Genomic DNA, 18,857 nt, shown 5'->3' on the forward strand with positions numbered 1-18,857 from the left:
CCGTTGGGGGCCAGACGGTTGCTGCCCATGGCAGGGGGGGGGGGGAGGAGGCGGGGGGGGGGGGCTCCTGGGCAGAAATGCTTTTGGGGAAGCCGCTGGGAAGGTGGTCCCGGGGAGTTGGGGAACAGAGAGAGTTTCTACCCATCGGGCAGTCGGAGGCGGTGTGGGGTTCTCCGGGGAACCTGCGGGGAAGGTGGTCCCGTTTTGAGCGTGGGAACCTGGGGCCCATCACTCCTTTCGGACAGGGTCTACCACCAGAGTCTGCCTTGGCCCTGAAAACCTTCGGGGGGGGGGGGGGGAGAGATGGCTTGAGAAGGGATCCGGGATTACAAAGCCCATGCTGTCACTTACCTGGGGTGGGTTTGATGTCACCTGGAGGCCCTGAACTTGGCGGAAGGGTCTTTTATAGTCCTTCTTTGGGAAGAAAGTTCTTGCAACTGCCACATCTTCTCTGCAGCTGCATCTCCTCCAAAGCCAGGATGGAGGCTCCGGTGTGCCTGATTGAAAACACACCCAATGGCCTCCACGTTTCTCCGGAGGCCCTTCGGTTGCTCTCAGAAATCCGGCAGCCGGTGGTGGTGGTGTCCATCGTGGGACTGTATCGCACGGGCAAGTCCTACCTGATGAACAAGCTGGCTGGCAAAAATTCAGGTGAGAAGGACTGATATCCAGGGCGATATCCACAAGGTGAAACCCCTGGGTGGGAAAAGGAACACCCCAATTCCGGGGTTCGCTGCTCCAGTAGAGAGGTTGTAGATGGAGCCCAGGACTTTCCTTCTCCAAAATGCCCAATGTGAATGATCCAGTGATAAGCGATCCCTTGGAATAATGTGATCTTGCAGAAGATTAGCATCCTTTATGATATTAGGATTGACAGTAAGTAAGAAAGCACCAGGAGGCAAGGTGAGAAGCAATGGAGGGGAATTAATCGAGGAGAGAAACTCTAAGGAGAAATTTCCTAATGGTGAAAACAATTAACCAGTGGAAAAGTAGCCTTCAGAGGTTCTGGATCCTCCATCACTGAAGGCTTTTAAGAAAAGACCAGACAGCCACTTGTCTGGAATGATTGGGTCTCCTGCTTGAACAGGGGGTTAGACTAGAAGACCTCCAAGGTCCCTTTCAACTCTGTTATTCTATTTGTTATTATTACATGATAGCAATAGCACTTAGACTTATGTATCACTTCATAGTGCTTGACAGCCCCCTCTAAGCGGTTTACAAAGTCATAATATTGCCTCCAACAATCTGGGCCCTCATTTTAACAACCTCGGACGGTTGGAAGGATGTTGGCCTCATGGAACAAACCAGTCAGAAAACATGACCCAATGAGTCCATTTTCTTTATGGTAAAGCTACCTTGACAGAATCTGAAAGTACAATTCCCCATCATCTCCTTTGCCACCAGAGAAACTAGGGAGAGTCTGAGTCTCTTGCCCCTCCCACTATCCATTAGCAGGCTGTGCTGTCTCTTATCTGATCCTTTTCTAGGAAGTGCCTCCTTGCCCTTCTCCCAAGGTCTTTCCCACACATCATTGCAGGAGGTTTCAATTGCTGTTTTAATCAATGCATATTTATAGTTCTGGCTTTTTTTAACTTCTCGGAATTTTCCACCCCTTATCATTTGAGGGTTCTTGTTCTTTTTCTTATATTACAAAATGAAATATTTTTGATAAGCTTTTTCATCTGGGAAATGGCACCCTTGTATAACTCCCTGTTTTAAGGGCTAAAAGACAGTTGAGCAACCATAAAAACTGGCTGTGAAAACCTGTGTCTTATTATTAACCGTAGCTCACATATTACAAGATGACCGATTGGGATCTGAACCATATCACATTTTTTTCTATTTGTAGGTTTCTCTTTGGGCTCCACAGTGCAAGCAAAAACGAAAGGAATCTGGATGTGGTGTGTTCCCTATCCGGACAGGCCTAACCAAACCCTTGTCTTGCTGGATACTGAGGGGTTAGGTGACGTGGAAAAGGTGATTTTGTGTTTGTATATTTCTTTATATAAAAGAATGCAATTACTTCTGTTTTCTCTTTGCTGGTTCTCATATGGTTTGTCTGGCATTCTTGGTTATAAGATGTTGTTGTCATTTCTTAGCTATACTTGCTATCAATGCCTGATCCTCTGCAAAGAGAAATTCGTTGATATTATTTCCATTCTTGGGTTATGCTTCTTTGCTTATTCTGTCAATGTATGTGATAAAACAATAGTAGTGATAGTTGTACTCCAGATGTTATTGTGAAGGGTTGTGATGTTTCTTAGTTTGTTCTGTTTGGACTTCTGCAGTCAATATGTAAGCTTTTGCATAATCTAATAAGATGTTCTCTTACTCCTATTCAACATGAGTCAACATTTGCCATCAACTCTTCTAATCAACTCTATTGAATGCTTTCTCTCGGTCTACAAATGTGAGAAAGAGATTCTTATTGTATTCCATATTCTTTTCTATTAGTTGTTTAAGCACAAAAATGCAGTGTATTCTTGTCTCCCTTTAGGGTAGTTCTCAAAATGATACCTGGATCTTCGCTTTGGCCGTGTTGTTGAGCAGCACCTTGGTCTACAACAGTGTGGGGACCATTGATCAGACTGCCCTAGACAAGCTTCAGTATCCTTCTCAAGAATTGCTCTACTGCCTGCCATTTGGCAGTTCAAATCTCACCAGGCTCAAGGCTTCCATCCTTCCGAGGTGGATAAAATAAGGACCCAAATTGTTGGGGGCAATATGCTGACTCTGTAAACTGCTTAGAGAGGGCTGTGAAAGCACTGTAAAGCAGTATATAAGTCTAAGTGCTATTGCTATTGTATGCCAAAGGTGGCCCCTTTATGACTTGTGGACTTCAACTCCCAGAATTCAGCTCCATAATTTCCAAATTCATCCACTGCATTTCCCCAGCATGCTAAACTTGGTTAGATTGAACATTGACTGGCTTATATTTCAACGTATTGTGGAGACATAGAAAATGGGTTGAGGCAATGAATAGGTGAGGTCTGTTATTAGAACCACATTACTTTTCAATGGGGATAACTACACATTAGACTAAAAATTAAGAAGAGAATGTTGGCAAATAAATATAAATATGAAAACTGTCATTTCAAATCAGTAGTTTTTAGGGCCCAACCAATTGATGTGCTTCTCCTCACTTGATCGACCATGTCTGGCTCTGTTATAGAGGCAGAACTGGGCTTTTCACAGATATCTTTTCAATCAATCAATCTATCTTCTTTATTCATTGTACGCTGCTTGATTCCTAAACGGGGCCAACAGTTTTGTGACAGAGCTGTCTGAACATATCAAGGCAAAGGCTTCCTCCAGTCCTGAAGATACAGATGATTCTTCTGAATTCGTTGGCTTCTTCCCAACATTTGTCTGGTCCGTGCGAGATTTTGCACTGCAGCTGGAACGGGATGGGAAACCCATCACGGAGGATGAATATCTCGAACATGCTCTGGAATTAAAAAAAGGTACTGATGACAGATGCTGTGTGAAGATCCACTTCGCTGTTTGGATAAGAATTAGGAGCCATTTAAATTTTCCTTCTTTAGGGAGGCACAGAATAGATCTCAAGAGATAAAAAGAGTTGCCCAAGCTAGTTTGGTATAGAGATGAAGACACCAGCATAAAAACCAGGAAATTATAAGTTATACTATGGTAATTTAGGCATAAAAGCCATCTGCGTGACAGAGAATTGCAAAATAAGACTCAGCTGATATGATACAATAAAAATAATTGAACTTTGAAACAGGCTAAATAGACAACAAAAATACCCAGTAGGAATCTGTTCTTCTTAGGAAACCCATTTCAGTGTCAATAGTCATTGCACTGAAATAAAAACTGATTTGTCTTCCACAGTTGTTCCCTAACCACATTACCTGTTGGAAAACAAGCAACGGTATTATTTCTTCAATGCTCCGTTTTCTCAATTAATTCAAATCAGGGTTGCAATTGCGGAAGGCACCGCTTGGAATTTCAGATGGCAATTTTCATATACGTCATTGGCTGAGTCGACACTTTAAAAGACTAAATCACCCTTAAATTTGTACATTGCCTTTCCGCAAAATCCTTCTGGATGAATCACAGTAGAGTGTGATAAATAGAAATTATCCAAAAATCACAGATTTTAGAACAAGGAAAACTCACTTTATAGGTAGTTTGTTTTGTGACCGTTTGAATTTACAACATCACTGAAAAAAGGCGACTTATGGCCGTTTCACCCTTACAACCATTGCAGCCTACCCATGGACATAGGACCAAAATTTGGATGCTTGGCAACCGGCATGTATTTAGGATGATTGCAGCATCCTGAGGTCATGTGACCCCCCTTTTGTGAGCTTCTGTTAAGAAAAATCAATAGGGAAGCCAGATTCATTTAACAACCATGTTAATAACAATTGCAGTGATTCATTTCACAAATGTGGCAAGAAAAGTCATAAAATGGGGCAAAACTCATTTCAGTGTGTCCCTGAGCAACAGAAAGTTAGGGCTCAATTGTGGTCATAAGTCGAGGACTATCTGTATAGATTTGTGGCCTCTGTAAGAAAGGAAGGGTGGACAAAATAAGAGATGGACAAAGTAAGAGGAGACACCTGCAGTTGGTAAGGATAACCACTAGATGGCACTAAATAATAGCTATGAGAAAGGATATGGACAAAGTAGGAGGAGACACCTGCAGTTGGTAAGGATAACCACTAGATGGCACTAAATAATAGGTATGAGAAAAAGGAGATGGACAATGTAAGAGGAGACACCTGCAGTTGGTAAGGATAACCACTAGATGGCACTAAATAATAGCTATGAGAAAGGATATGGACAAAGTAAGAGGAAACACCTGTAGTTGGTAAGGATAACCACTAGATGACACTAAATAATAGGTATGAGAAAGAGGAGATGGACAAAGTAAGAGGAAACACCTGTAGTTGGTAAGGATAACCACTAGATGACGCTAAATAATAGCTATAAGTAAGAGGAGATGGACAAAGTAAGAGGAGACACCTGCAGTTGGTAAGGATAACCACTAGATGGCACTAAATAATAGCTATGAGAAAGAGGAGATGGACAAAGTAAGAGGAGACACCTGCAGTTGGTAAGGACAACCACTAGATGGCACTAAATAATAGCTATGAGAAAGGATATGGATAAAGTAAGAAGAGACACCTGCAGTTGGTAAGAATAACCACTAGATGGCACTAAATAATAGGTATGAGAACTTTCCCCACTGAAATGCCCAGCTGCAATTCAGATTCACTTGCACCATGGACATGTCGCTTTCTAGGTAACAGTAAGAAGAAGCAGATGTTCAATCTGCCCCGGAAATGCATCCGACTGTTCTTCCCCACCCGGAAGTGCTTTGTCTTTGATTGCCCTACTAAAAGTAGGAATTTACCCTACCTGGAAAAGATGGTGGATAATCAGCTGGAGCCTGAATTTGTGGAACAAGCAAAGAAATTCTGTTTTTATATCTTTGCGATGTCCCAAGAAAAGACTCTACCAGGCGGGCACGTTGTCACCGGCAACTGTGAGTCCTTCTAACTCTGTTATTGTTATTATGTTTGGTTGTATACATCTAGACCTCCACTTACAAAAATTCATTTAATACCGTTCCAAGTTACAATGTTGCTGAAAAAAGTGACTTATAACCCTTTCCCCACACTTATGACCATTGCAGCCTCCTCATAGTCAGGGGATCAAAATTCAGATGCTTGGCAACTGGCTCATATTTATGACGGTTGCAATGTCCCGGGGTCATGTGATCTCCTTCTGATAAGCAAAGTCAACAGGGAAGCCAAATTCACTTCACAATTGTGTTACTGACTTAACAACTGTAGCAAGAAAGGTTGTAAAATAGAGCAAAACTCACTCAATGGGGGGGGGGTCTCACTTAGCAACAAATATAGGCTCCATGTGGTCGTACTCTGCCAGATGTTTACATTGGATTTGGCATTTTTGTACACCTATCAAGTCTTTCCCGAGAACCTGGGATAGGCAGATGTGCATATTTGATGATGTTAAAGATATTGTCACAGGATGTAAGCTGTTGCAAGCAAAGCTGCCTTTTTGCAATTGACTGATGAAGATTTTGTCAATGCTGATGATGCTCAAGTGGTGCTCCAGTTTTGAGGTTGCACCCCACGTGCCTATTACTATTGGTTCCATCTTTGTTTTCTTTTGCCATAGTCATTCTATTTCTATTTACAGGTCTTTGTATTTTGTTACCTTTTCCAGTTCTTTCCCTTCTCTTCTGCTGCTTCCAGGTATTGCCTCATCCACTATTCAGTCTTTTTAAAAGTCTTCCTTATCAACAATTGTTAAGTTAATATCATAGGCCAGGGACAGCTGGAAGATCTGCATGCATTATACCTCATTCTCTTGAATGAAGTGTCTTCCATAAAGCCACACAAGCTGGAATAATATGGCAGTAATAGCAATAGCAGTTAGCAATAGCAGTTAGACTTATATACCGCTTCATAGGGCTTTCAGCCCTCTCTAAGCGGTTTACAGAGTCAGAATATTGCCCCCACAGTCTGGGTCCTCATTTCACCCACCTCGGAAGGATGGAAGGCTGAGTTAATCTTGAGCCGGTGAGATTTGAATCACCGAACTGCAGCTTAGCAGTCAGCTGAAGTGGCTGCAGTACTGCATTCTAACCACTGCGCCACCTCGGCTCATAACCCTCCATCCCAGCCGTCAAGCATGTCCCAAAGGTCCTTTTTCAATTGAACTTTCTTGGTTTTCCCTTGAAGATATTTTCTTTCTTCAGTTCTAACTGAATAATGGGGAATGGAAGGATTTATATTCCTTGCCATCATCTGATCATTGGTACTCTTCCTGAGAGCTGTTGAGTCAGGACTGAAGAAGCTTCTTGGATGAGAAGTGAAAAAACAAGAAAGTCCAATTGCCTTTTGAAAAAACACCTTTGGGACAACCATGACCTGGATGGCTGAGAAGCTCCATAGATGATTGGCAAGCATGTTGAGGTGAAATGCCTTAAATTCTTGTGTCTGCTCCACAATGAGCAATGATGGCTGAAGATGTCTGGCTGACTGCAGCGTTCCCTCTAAGCTGCGCGTGTGCGCGGCCGCGCAGGTAACAAAGAAACACCGCGCACAAGTTTCAAACTGCAGTGCAGTGTTTTTTAATGTCTTTAAATGTGACTGAAAATATCCCCCTTCCCTCCCTTCTGAACTCTGATTTCTGATTGCCCAGAGACCGATGACGCTGCAGAAGCGAGAATTCCCATTGGTCCTCTGGGGCTTCGTCAGTTCCTAGGAAAATGGGATTTGCTGGTTGTAGCCTGCGTTTCTCTGCACATCCGAGGTTTCTCAGGCATTGCCTCGTCTTAAGCCCCGTTCTGGGCTCAGCATTTTTTCTGCGATCCCTTCGCTTTGGAGAGAGAGGGAAGCAGCATGGGATTGGACTGCCTGAGCCAAAGGGGTCCATGGGATCTTGAGACTTGATTTTTGAGCAGTACCAATCCTTTCCACTCTTTCCTTTTCCTTTCTGTCCTTCTTCTAACTTCCTTTCTTTTTCCTTTCCTTTCTCTTTGCTTTTCCTTCTTTTCCATTTCCTTTTCTTTCTCCTTTCCTTTCCTTTCCTTTTTCCTTTCCTTTCTCTTTTCCTTTCCTTCTTTCCTTCTTTTCCATTTCCTTTTCTTTCTCCTTTCCTTTCCTTTTTCCTTTCTTTCCTTTCTCTTTCCTTTCCTTTCTCTTTTCCTTTCCTTCTTTTCCTTTCCTTCTTTTCCATTTCCTTTTCTTTCTCCTTTCCTTTCCTTTTTCCTTTCCTTTCTCTTTTCCTTTCCTTCTTTCCTTCTTTTCCATTTCCTTTTCTTTCTCCTTTCCTTTCCTTTTTCCTTTCCTTTCTCTTTTCCTTTCCTTTCTCTTTTCCTTTCCTTCTTTTCCTTTCCTTCTTTTCCATTTCCTTTTCTTTCTCCTTTCCTTTCCTTTTTCCTTTCCTTTCTCTTTTCCTTTCCTTCTTTTCCTTTTCCTTTCCTTCTTTTCCATTTCCTTTCCTTTTTCCTTTCCTTCTTTTCTATTTCCTTTCTCTTTTCCTTTCTCCTTTCCTTTTTCCTTTCCTTCTTTCCCATTTCCTTTCCTTTTTCCTTTCCTTCTTTTCCATTTCCTTTTCTTTTTCCTTTCCTTTCTCTTTTCCTTTCCTTTCTTCTTTCCCATTTCCTTACCTTCTTCCTTTCCTTCTTTTTTATTTCCTTTCTCTTTTCCTTTCTCCTTTCCTTTCCTTTTTCCTTTCCTTCTTTCCCATTTCCTTTCCTTTTTCCTTTCCTTCTTTTCTATTTCCTTTCCTTTTTCCTTTCCTTTTCTTGTTTCCCATTTTATTTTCTTTCCCTCCCCCTCCCATCCCTTCCTTCCTGGGGGTCTGAGGGAGAGGGAGGGGACCCTTTTCCTCCTTGCCCCACTCCCAACATCTGCTCTGATGGCAATTATGGCTAAAAAAAAAATCAGGTGCTCAGGCATGAAAATGTGCTGCTCGAACACTATACTTTTCCGCACACACGGGAAAAAAATTAGAGGGAACATTGGCTGACTGTCCAACAATCTGTACTATTTTTCTGTATGCAGTGTTGGCAAAGTTGGTTGAGACCTATGTGGATACTATCTCCAGTGGGAACGTTCCCTGCCTGGAGAACACAGTCTTGGCCTTGGCGGAGATTGAGAACACGGCAGCCGTGCAGGAAGCTGTTGCTCGCTATGCACAACTGATGGAGCAAAGCTTGGAGCTACCCACTGATAGTTTCCAGGAACTTCTGGACATACACAAAAAATGTGAGGAACAAGCCCTCCAGATGTTCATGGCTCGTGCTTTCAAGGATGATAAACGTCAGTTCCAGCTTGAACTCATGGTAGGTAATCTTGTATGATAATAGCCTACATAGGCAATATTGAAAACTTGTGGGTCCTCTGTTCTGGTACCTTATACTCCAGTATTTTCTGAATTTATAAGAATACAGAAAATATGGAATTGACGGAAATGGCAAAACGGTTTTAATTAAAGAGAAGAACTTTTCTCATTTTGTTTCTACCTGGAAAATGCTTCTGGACTCTGTGCTCAAACATCTTAAAGTCTGATTGTCGTGAAGAAACACTGTTCTAGTTAAATTGAAGAAAGAGCATCTGCTATTTCAAATTGTGGTGAAGTTCTGTTTGATCATGGGAGACCACCTACATGCATACAGTCTACAAACCAATTACATGATGTATACAGTGTACAAACATGCATTTATTTGTCAAATCTTTTGCTTTGTTATCTTTTATTTCTACCAGAAAACTGTGGAAAGCAAGAAGGAAGAGTACTGTGAGAAAAATAAGGAGATATCTTCTGAAATCTGTTCAGATTTATTAGACAAACTATCTGAGGGCTTGGAGGAGAACATCAACAACGGAAGCTACTCCCGAGCTGGTGGCCACCAGGAATTTCTTAATGACCTCCAAAAAGTGGAGAAACAATACTTTGAGACACCCAGGAAAGGAATAATGGTACAAAATGATGAGGGTTGCTGAATGAATAATCGCGGAGGCTTTTGTAAATCTATCAGGCCAGGATCTGTAACGTTTGAGAGTGCTGTTGGGAGAATGAGGCAGGTAACATATAAATGGGTGTGGTGGCTCAGTGGTTCAAAATGTCAGCTGGAAAAGTTTGAGATCTGCGCTCCGCACTACGGGTGAGCTCCCATTCCTTGCTCCAGCTCCTGTCCACCTAGCTGTTCGAAAGCATGTAAATCTGAGCAGATAAATAGGTACCACTTAGGTGGGAAAATAACAGCCTTCCCTACCTCTTGACTATATGATCATGAAAATGACAATGGTGGCTCCCTGGATTAAGAAACAGAGATAAGCACTGCCCTCTAGAGTCAGCCACTATTATTATTATTATTATTATTATTATTATTATTATTATTATACAATTGTATCACAGCGGCCAGTTGTTTCGCCGGATTTGGCATTGGTTACTAGTCGGGCCCCACCCAGGGGCCTAGGTCGCCGTAACGTATTTTCGTAATATGCGTGCAGATCCAAGCAGTGCGGCTTTTTGCATTTGACTGATGGTGATTTTGTCAATTTTTAACTATTTTAAATGTAATTCCAGTGCTTTTGGAATAGCACCCAGTGTGCCAATTACCACTGGAATTACCACTGCTGCTTTGTGCCATAATCGTTGAATTTTAATTTTTAAGTCCTGGTATTTTGCGATTTTTTCATATTCCTTCTCGTCGACCCTGCTATCATCTGGTATTGCGATGTCTATGATTGCAACCTTATTTTTCTCAACCAGTGTGATATCTGGTGCATTATGCGCCAGTATTTTGTCCGTTTTATGCAAAAATCCCACAAGATCTTGACCATCTGATTTTCGGTGACTTTTTCAGGCTGATGTTCCCACCAGTTTGTTGCTGTTTTAATACTATAATTTTTGCACAAATTCCAATGGATCATTTGTGCTACTGAATTGTGCCGCAATTTATAATCAGTATGCGTGATTTTTTTACAGCAGCTGAGTATGTGATCAACAGTTTCATCAGCTTCTTTGCAAAGTCTGCATTTGGCATCATCAGAGGATTTTTTGATTTTGGCCTTAATGGCATTTGTGCGGATAGCTTGTTCTTGCGCAGCCAGGATTAGTGACTCTGTTTCTTTCTTTAATGTATCTGTTGTTAACCATAACCAAGTTTGTTCACTGTCCACTTTATCTTTTATTTTTTCCAGAAATTGGCCATGCAATTCTTTGTTCTGCCAACTCTCCATTCTTGATTTTATCACATCTTTTCTGTATTCTTGTTTCATATGTTGGGCCTTCAATAGATTTTTGTTCTTTACTTCGATTAATAGATGTTCTTGACTTTCTTTTAAATAATCAGCCAGTGCATGTTTTTCTTCTTCAACTATTTGCTTCACTTGTAATAATCCTCTGCCACCTGATTTTCGGGCAGATATAGTCTATCAGTATCACCATGTGGATGTAAACTGTAGTGCATTGTCATTAGTTTCCTGGTTTTTTGGTCCAAAATGTCCAAATCAGCTTGTGTCCAGTTAATTATACCAGCTGTGTATCTTATAACTGGTATTGTCCAGGTATTTATGGCCTTGATTGTATTTCCACCATTCAATTTAGATTTCAAAATTTTCCTAACTCTGTTGCTGTACTCTCGCCTGACAATAGTTTTTACTTCTCCATGCTTGATGTTATCCAACTGCAGAATGCCTAAGTATTTGTAGGCTTCATTTTCATTGCATTTAATTAATTGGCCATTATTGTTGTTGTTGTTGTTGTTATGATGTTAATCTTTGGTGAGATTCACAGCCTTTGGGGCTGGCTGGTAGCTCAACGGCTTGAGTCCTAACCAAGCACCCAGGAACTCTTAAGGTAATGTTGAAGGATGTTTTATTCATTAAACATGAAACTCAGTCAACTGAACATTTAAAAATGTATCACAAATATCACTGACTGGTGCTGATGCTGATGCTGATGGTTGATACAGGTTGCTGCCAGCAATGTAGATCTCAACCAAGTATCTTCTTAAAATGTACAATGTTCTTAGTAGCACAGGTTTTTTGCAGTTCTGCTGGTGTTATTGCCGGTAGCTGCAATTTCTTGATGTATTTTGTAAAATTCTTGGACATGGTACCAAGTGCCCCAATGACAATGGGTGTCACTGTTACATGTTTTATCCATAATCACGTAGTTTCAACAGACATATACAATAAGATAACGGATGTTTGAAGAGAAGAAAATGTTTTTCTTTTTTTGGTGATTTTTGGTGAAATTCCCATCATTGCACACCTCACTGGCATTAAGACTAAGCTTTTGCATTTCAAATGTCCTTTTGAAGAGCTCCAGAAAGCCAAATTTCCCCCATTTGGCATGAGAGTTCACTTTGTCAACCATCTCACAGCGGTGGTGCCACCCTCCAGGGAGATCTTTCAGTGTCCTGCATTAACAAGGGTCCCACCTCATCACTGATGTCTCTGCATCGCTCCAGTTCACTCTTTCTTTTCCTTCAACCAGGCATGGAGGATCCTGAAAGGATTCCACCGGGGCAAGGAAAGCATTAGCAAAACCATCCTTCAAAATGACGTAACCCTTCAAATGAAAGAGAAGGAAATAGAAGGTAAAGGTGTGAACAAGCTGTCGGATGATGCTGGGATGTTGGTTCTGCTTTGAAGGTGGGAAAAGACTTGTTTATCCCTTAAAGCCATCGCTCATCGGGAAAAGGCTTTGTTCTTTATTTAAACACTTGATAACGAAAGAGAGAGAGGTTTCCTTTTTCTGCAGCATCATCCAATATTTGTAACTGTATTCATTTATATTCCAATACATGGATTGCAAAATGCCAAGCAGGAGAGCCCAGGACCTTATGAAGGAGCTGATCCAAGGGTATCACACCCACATTTGAAAGATTTTTTTAAGGAAAAAAAAACGTTTTTAGGGGAAATAATTCTCTTTCCTAAAATGTTCATGTACCTGTCATTCGTTTCGTGCCTCTTTGGACAATAGTCTTGTAATTCCCCTATATCACTTTATAGCGTTCTCTTGTCCAAGTTCCGAACACTATGGTGAGGTTGGGAATGTGTAGAGATAGTCCTCAACTTAGAGCAGTCCATTTAGTGACCGTTCAAAGTTACAATGGCACTGAAAAGGTGACTTATAACTAGTTTTTCAATTTATGACTATTGCAGCTCCCCCCCCCCCCCATGGACACGTGATCAAAATTCAGATGCTTGGCAACTGATTCATACTTATGATGGTTGCAGCATTCCAGGGTCATGTGATCACCTTTTGTGAGCATCCGACAAACAAAGTCAAAGGGGAAGCCAGATTCACTTAACAACTGTGTCACTAACTTGACAACTGCGGTGATTCACTTAACACCTATGTGCAAGAAAAGAAAATTGGGAAAAATTCACTTATCAAACGTCTCGCTTAGCAGCAGAAATTTGGGGCTCAATTGTGGTCATAAGTCAAGGATGACCTGCATTGTACTTTATGACTGAATGGCTTAGCGATGGACGTTCCGACCCCAGTTACCATCACTAAGCCAGGATTGCCTGTCTGCAGGTGTTTGTCTTTTTTTTTGTTCCTGGTTTAGATGAAAAGATGAAGGCCAAAGCCAAAGAGTTAGAGAAGGAAGTTCAGAAGCGGGACAAAGAAATGTTGAAACAGAAGTTGGAGGACCACAGACAGAGTCAGGACATGAACCTTCAGAAGCTAAAGGAGAAGATGGTAGAAGAAAAGCAGCAGATGCTGGAAGAGTATGAGAAGATGATCGAAAGCAAACTCAGGGTAACACTATAATCTCAGCAAGGGTTTGCTGTGGTTGGGGTGTGTGTGTATGTAGGGTGTTAACAAATGTGCAGACTTCCAAAACTGAAAAGCGATTAAGATTTAGGACAAGTGTACCATAAGCATCTCTTCCACGAAGGTAGGCGAATACATGTGACCCAGGATAATGCTGCAGGATGCAATCTGAGTTGGTCACCAGGACCAGAGGTTTTGTCTTCCAAGCTTTTGGACTTGTGCTGGATCCCATCTTCAGGTAACTTATCTCTAGCTAGAACTTCTCTCTTTTGGACTCATGCTGAAGTCCATCTTCATGGAATTTCTCTCTAGTTAGAACTTCTCTCTTTTGGACCCATGCTGAAGTCCATCTTCATGGAATTTCTCTCTAGCTAGAACTTCTCTCTTTTGGACCAGTGCTGGAGTCCATCTTCAGGTAGCTTCTCTCTAGCTAGAACTTCTCTAGTTCTAGTTAGAGAGAATTTCCCTGAAGATGGGCTCCAGCATGAGTCCGAAACGGAGAGGTTCTAGCTAGAGAGAAGTTCACCATTTGCAACCTTCACTGCTGGCTTTCAACAAGTAAAGTCAATGGGGAAGCCAGCAGAACTTTGTTAGTTCTAGCTAGAGAGAACTTCCTTGAAGATGAGCCCCGGCATGAGTCTGAAAGCTCGGTAGACAAAACCTCTCGTCCCAGTGACCGACAAGTATCTCTTCCTTATTTTGTCACAGTAATTAATAGGTGAGACAGCAGATGACTATGCTGTAGTGACTTATGATATCAGTTTTGGCTGCAGTCTGTTAGCAGTGAAAGAAGAATTAAAAAGAGGATTTTCTCTACCCCCCCCCTTAAAGTGGAAATCATCTTCCGTTATTTGGGGAATGAAGGTTTCTGACACAGACAGCCTATAATTCCCATTTCCTATGCAACTTTATATGCTAACTGGTCCAGGAGCCACATGAATTGATCACTGCGGGACACAGAGATTAACTGAGCTGAACTGCAGGGATCTAAGGGGACGCATTTCATAAGAGGTGATTTCCTGCTTTTCCCCTTTACACAATTAGAGTTTGACAGGAATTAGCCAAATAGATCTTGAATCTTCCTTCTTTATTGGGTACATTCTTGAACATGGTCTGCAACAACAATTATGTTACGTTGCTTTCAGTCTAATAATGTTGATGTTTGCTCTGCCTGCAGGAACAAAAGGCTTTATTGGAAGAGGGTTTCGAGAAGGAAGCGAGCCAGCTGAACGAGAAGATTGAGGAGCTGAGAAAGAAAAAAGACGAAATGGAAAAACCGAGTTGGATCTCCTCAGCTTTGGAAAACCTGAGAACTGCGATCCGTGAAAAATTAGCAATAATTCATGATGAGGTTGTTGAACCGGTTGTAGACCGGTTCAAAAATCTTATCAAGAATATAACTTCAAAGGCCTGAGTTTCCATCCCAAAAATGACCTGGCTGCATTCTTACTAGAGTTATTTTAGATACGTTCTGTAAATTTAAATTCATAGCAGGCAAAATCATTCCCAGACTTTAGGGCATTATTTTAAAAAATCGAGATTTAGCATTTGAAGGCTTTGTAGGCTTCATTGGGTGTCACAAGTTTAGCTCAGGCCTTTTGTTAAGCTCCTGTTGTTTTAATCTTGATATATCAAGTCATGTTTGGGAGGGGTTTATAGATGACATGAAGGCCAATCACTTAAAAACTCTTTGCATAACTCTCTTTCCCTTACTTGACAATATAGTTCAGTGTATCTCAAGCTTGGTAACTTTAAGATATGTGGACTTCAACTGCCAGAATTGCATGGATACAAATTTTTACATATTTTCTTTAGTAATAGTGTTTTTGTGTTGCCTGATGAGCCCATTTAAACTGCAGAAATTTCATAAACCAGAACTCTAAAAGTCTACTTCAGATTCAAAGTTCTATTTTTTTTCGCTTTTAAACTATGCCTTTTAACCTTGTTCTTAATTCTGTTTTTAACTTGAAGTTTTTATCTGCAACAATAAACGGGGAAAGAGGGAATTTCCATTGCTGTCTTTCTTCATTTGGTAGATGTTTTTTTTTTTTTTTAAATAAGGCTACATAGGATATGGTTTTAAAGTTATTTCAAGGTCAGGATGTAAGCTGCAAGATTCAGAGGCCCCAAAGAAAGGAATGAAAAAAACCTCTATAAAAATAGAAATGAGCACAATGACATTTTTCAACAAAATGGGGTTTCTCTGGCTAAAACTAGTGACACCACATTCAAGGTTCAGATAGCAATAGCAATAGCAGTTAGACTTATATACCGCTTCATAGGGCTTTCAGCCCTCTCTAAGCGATTTACAGAGTCAGCATATCGCCCCCACAGTCTGGGTCCCCATTTCACCCACCTTGGAAGGATGGAAGGCTGAGTCAACCTTGAGCCGGTAAGATTAGAACCGCTGAACTGCAGATAACAGTCAGCTGAAGTGGCCTGCAGTACTGCACCCTAACCACTGCGCCATCTCGGCTCAACTAGATAATGATCCAGCTGCAGATCCCCCCAAGAGATCTATGTTTTCTGTTCATAACTCTGAATCAAGTTGTTCCTTTTAGGTGGGAAGCCTCCAGATTAGGGATTCACCAACAGGTAGCAGTTTATTTCCTGGAGGCTGGGTGGGGAATATTATATTTATAATGAACAAATATATTATTGACATTGAGGGAGTGGAGTTTTCTCCTTGTTTATGAGAAATTGGTCGCTTTCCTGGAATTGGAGTGTCTGACCAGTTTTGCTTTCAGTTTTGGCTGCTGCTGCTTTATAAAAGCCATGTTTACACAGGGTTTGGCCCTCCTTTACCGTGGGGTTTCCCTGGCTCCCGTGTGTCCTTTTGTTCCCGAGGGAAGGGGTGTTGCTGGCCTGTCGTTGCCTATGGCTGGCTCCGCAACTTTCGCTGCTATATTCATCGCCTGTGGCCTACTTGCCTCCCAGACATTTCCTGGCCTTTCTCTCTGGACCATCGTTGGGGAGCAAATTGGGGCCTATGACTTCACTGTCATCCTGGGCTTCCTGTTCATCCCCCCACTGACTTTCTACAGCAACGAGAGAGAGGACTGGAAGTGGGACTCTCTCTTTTATTGCTATCATCATATGTCTCTTTTATCATTCCCTGGATCTCGGGCTATCGTCTTGGACACTACTCCCTCCTCGGCTTTTTCGGACTATATTCGATCAATTTGCTATATTGCGCAATTTTTATAATTTTTATAAATTTGTAATTTTTGTAATTTTTAACTGTATGGAGAGTGCGTGGTATGACTGTGGTTGACCGAATGTTCCCACTTTTATTATGTAAGCTGTAAGCTGGTCCGAGTAAAACTTCCATTTGCAATTGACTGAGGGGATTTGGTCAGTACTGATGGGGTTCAAACGGTGCTCCAGTTGTTTTGAGTTTGCACCCCAGGCACCTATTGCTATTAGTTCCATGATTGCTTTCTTTTACCACAGTCGTTCTATCTCTTTTTACACGTCTTGGTATTTTGTTATCTTCTGCTGTGTCCAGGTATTCCCGCATCCACTATCTGAACTTTTTTGTCTTACTAATATCTGTTAGGTCTGGAAGATTTGCATGTAGTTTGCTTCATTCTATTGGATGAAGTATCCTCCAGAAAGCCATGCAGGTGGGAAAGTATGGCAGTGACCATCTATCCCGACTGCAGGCATGTCCCAAAGGTGCTTTTTCAAAAGGCAACTGGACTTTCTTGGTTTCTCCTTGAAGATGTTTTGCTTCTCATCTGAAGCTTCTTCAGTTCAGTTCAGTTTGGTTCAGTGAACAAAAGAAGCTTCTTGAATGAGAAGCAAAACACCTTCAAGGAAATACCAAGAAAATCCAGTTGCCTTTTGAAAAAGCACCTTTGGGACAACTATGACCTGGATGGCTGTGAAGCTCCATAGATGATTGGCAAGCACATGTTGCGCAATGCCTTAAATTCTTGAGTCTGCTCCACAATGAGCAATGATAGCTGAGGATGTCTGGCTGACTGTCCAACAATCTGTGTTCTTTTTCTCTATGCAGCATTGGCAAAGTTGGTTGAGACCTATGTGGATAGTATCTCCAGTGGGAACGTTCCCTGCCTGGAGAATGAAGTCTTGGCCTTGGCGGAGATTTCATTTCATTTTCATTTCATTTCCTTTATTTGTATGCCTCCCTTTTCCCTGGGGGGACTCAGGGCGGCTCACAATTCAAAAAGGGAGGGGGGGAAAGACAAACAGTATTCCAATATGGAAACAATACAACATATTAAAAGAGAGCATAACAGTCATACAATTCGGGTGGGGTTGGAATCTTAACCCCAGGCCAGCCGGGACAGCCAGATCTTCAAAGCGGCGTGGAAGGATTGGAGGGTGGTGAGGGTCCGAATCTCCACGGGGAGTTCGTTCCAGAGGGTCGGAGCAGCCACCGAGAAGGCTCTCCTCTGGGTAGTTGCCAGTTTGCACTGGCTAGTAGATGGAATTCGGAGGAGGCCTAATCGATGCGATCGTATCGGTCTAGTGGAGGTAATTGGCAGTAGGCGGTCTCTCAAGTACCCAGGCCCACTACCATGAAGGGCTTTATAGGTGATAAGTAGCACCTTGAAGCGCACCCGGAGATCGACAGATTGAGAACAGGGCAGCCGTGCAGGAAGCTGTTGCTTGCTATGCACAACTGATGGAGCAAAGCTTGCACCCACTGATAGTTTCCAGGAACTTCTGGACGTACACAAAAAATGTGCACATTTAGTTTGGGCAGTGAAATTTCTGCAAGAAAACCACCAAGCTCAGAGACCGAAAAGGACCTCTCATTTCAACCCTGAGTTATGAATATTCTCCTTTATTGAGTGACATTTGTTATCAAATAGTTGAAAAAAACGTATTTTATTTTCATCCCTGTATTTTGGAGGGGATGTGAATAAAACAAAACACTTTATGGAATTATTTACTAGATAAGTATAAAAATATGTGCCTATCAAACTGTCTTGGTATATACAGTATAACCACCTAAGCTGGTTTCCTTAGTTTTAAAATTCTTGTTCTCCCTTTCAGGAACAGGGTAGAAGGAAAATGCCCATTTCGTAAGTGATCCAGTTATTTATCAAAACAGGCCATCCTTTTTTCAGGCTTCTGCATGGATTTCATGGATGAAAATCCCAGACATTTGCAATGAACGCACAAATCATCTTGGATTGAGTGGCCCAAGAATCATTTAGAATATAGATAAGTGATAGAACATGCTCAGATAATAGTCAACCTGCAGATCCCCCCAAGAGATTTATATTTTCTATCCATAACTCTGAATCAAGTTGGTTCTTTTCAGCTGAGCTGGGAAGAAGCCTCCAGATTAGGAGGTCAACAACATGTAGCAGTTCATTTCCTGGAGGCTGAGTGGGGAATATATAATGTTTATTGACATTGAATACATACATTGTTGACATTGAAGGAGTGGAGTTTGATCTTGGTTTATGAGGAATTGGCCTCTTTCCTGGAATCAAAGTAACTGACCACCCTTGTTTTTAGCTTTGGCTGTTGCTGCTGTATAAAAGCCCGAGACGAGTGCAGTAAGCAAAAGATCG

At 41.7% G+C, this 18,857-nt stretch overlaps 1 protein-coding gene across 1 annotated transcript; it reads left to right on the forward strand.

Annotated features, from left to right (window-relative positions):
- Nucleotides 1-453: 453 nt before the first annotated feature.
- LOC116515454 (guanylate-binding protein 1-like) lies at nt 454-14,806 on the forward strand. The gene is made up of 10 exons (XM_032227506.1): nt 454-651; nt 1,850-1,977; nt 2,498-2,607; nt 3,268-3,464; nt 5,273-5,515; nt 8,571-8,851; nt 9,273-9,485; nt 12,013-12,115; nt 13,094-13,287; nt 14,480-14,806. The coding sequence occupies exons 1-10, from the start codon at nt 480-482 to the stop codon at nt 14,714-14,716; spliced, it is 1,878 nt and encodes a 625-aa protein (XP_032083397.1). The 5' UTR covers nt 454-479; the 3' UTR covers nt 14,717-14,806.
- Nucleotides 14,807-18,857: the final 4,051 nt, after the last annotated feature.

This window comes from Thamnophis elegans, chromosome 12 (assembly GCF_009769535.1).
Source record: "Thamnophis elegans isolate rThaEle1 chromosome 12, rThaEle1.pri, whole genome shotgun sequence".
Taxonomy (NCBI): domain Eukaryota; kingdom Metazoa; phylum Chordata; class Lepidosauria; order Squamata; family Colubridae; genus Thamnophis; species Thamnophis elegans.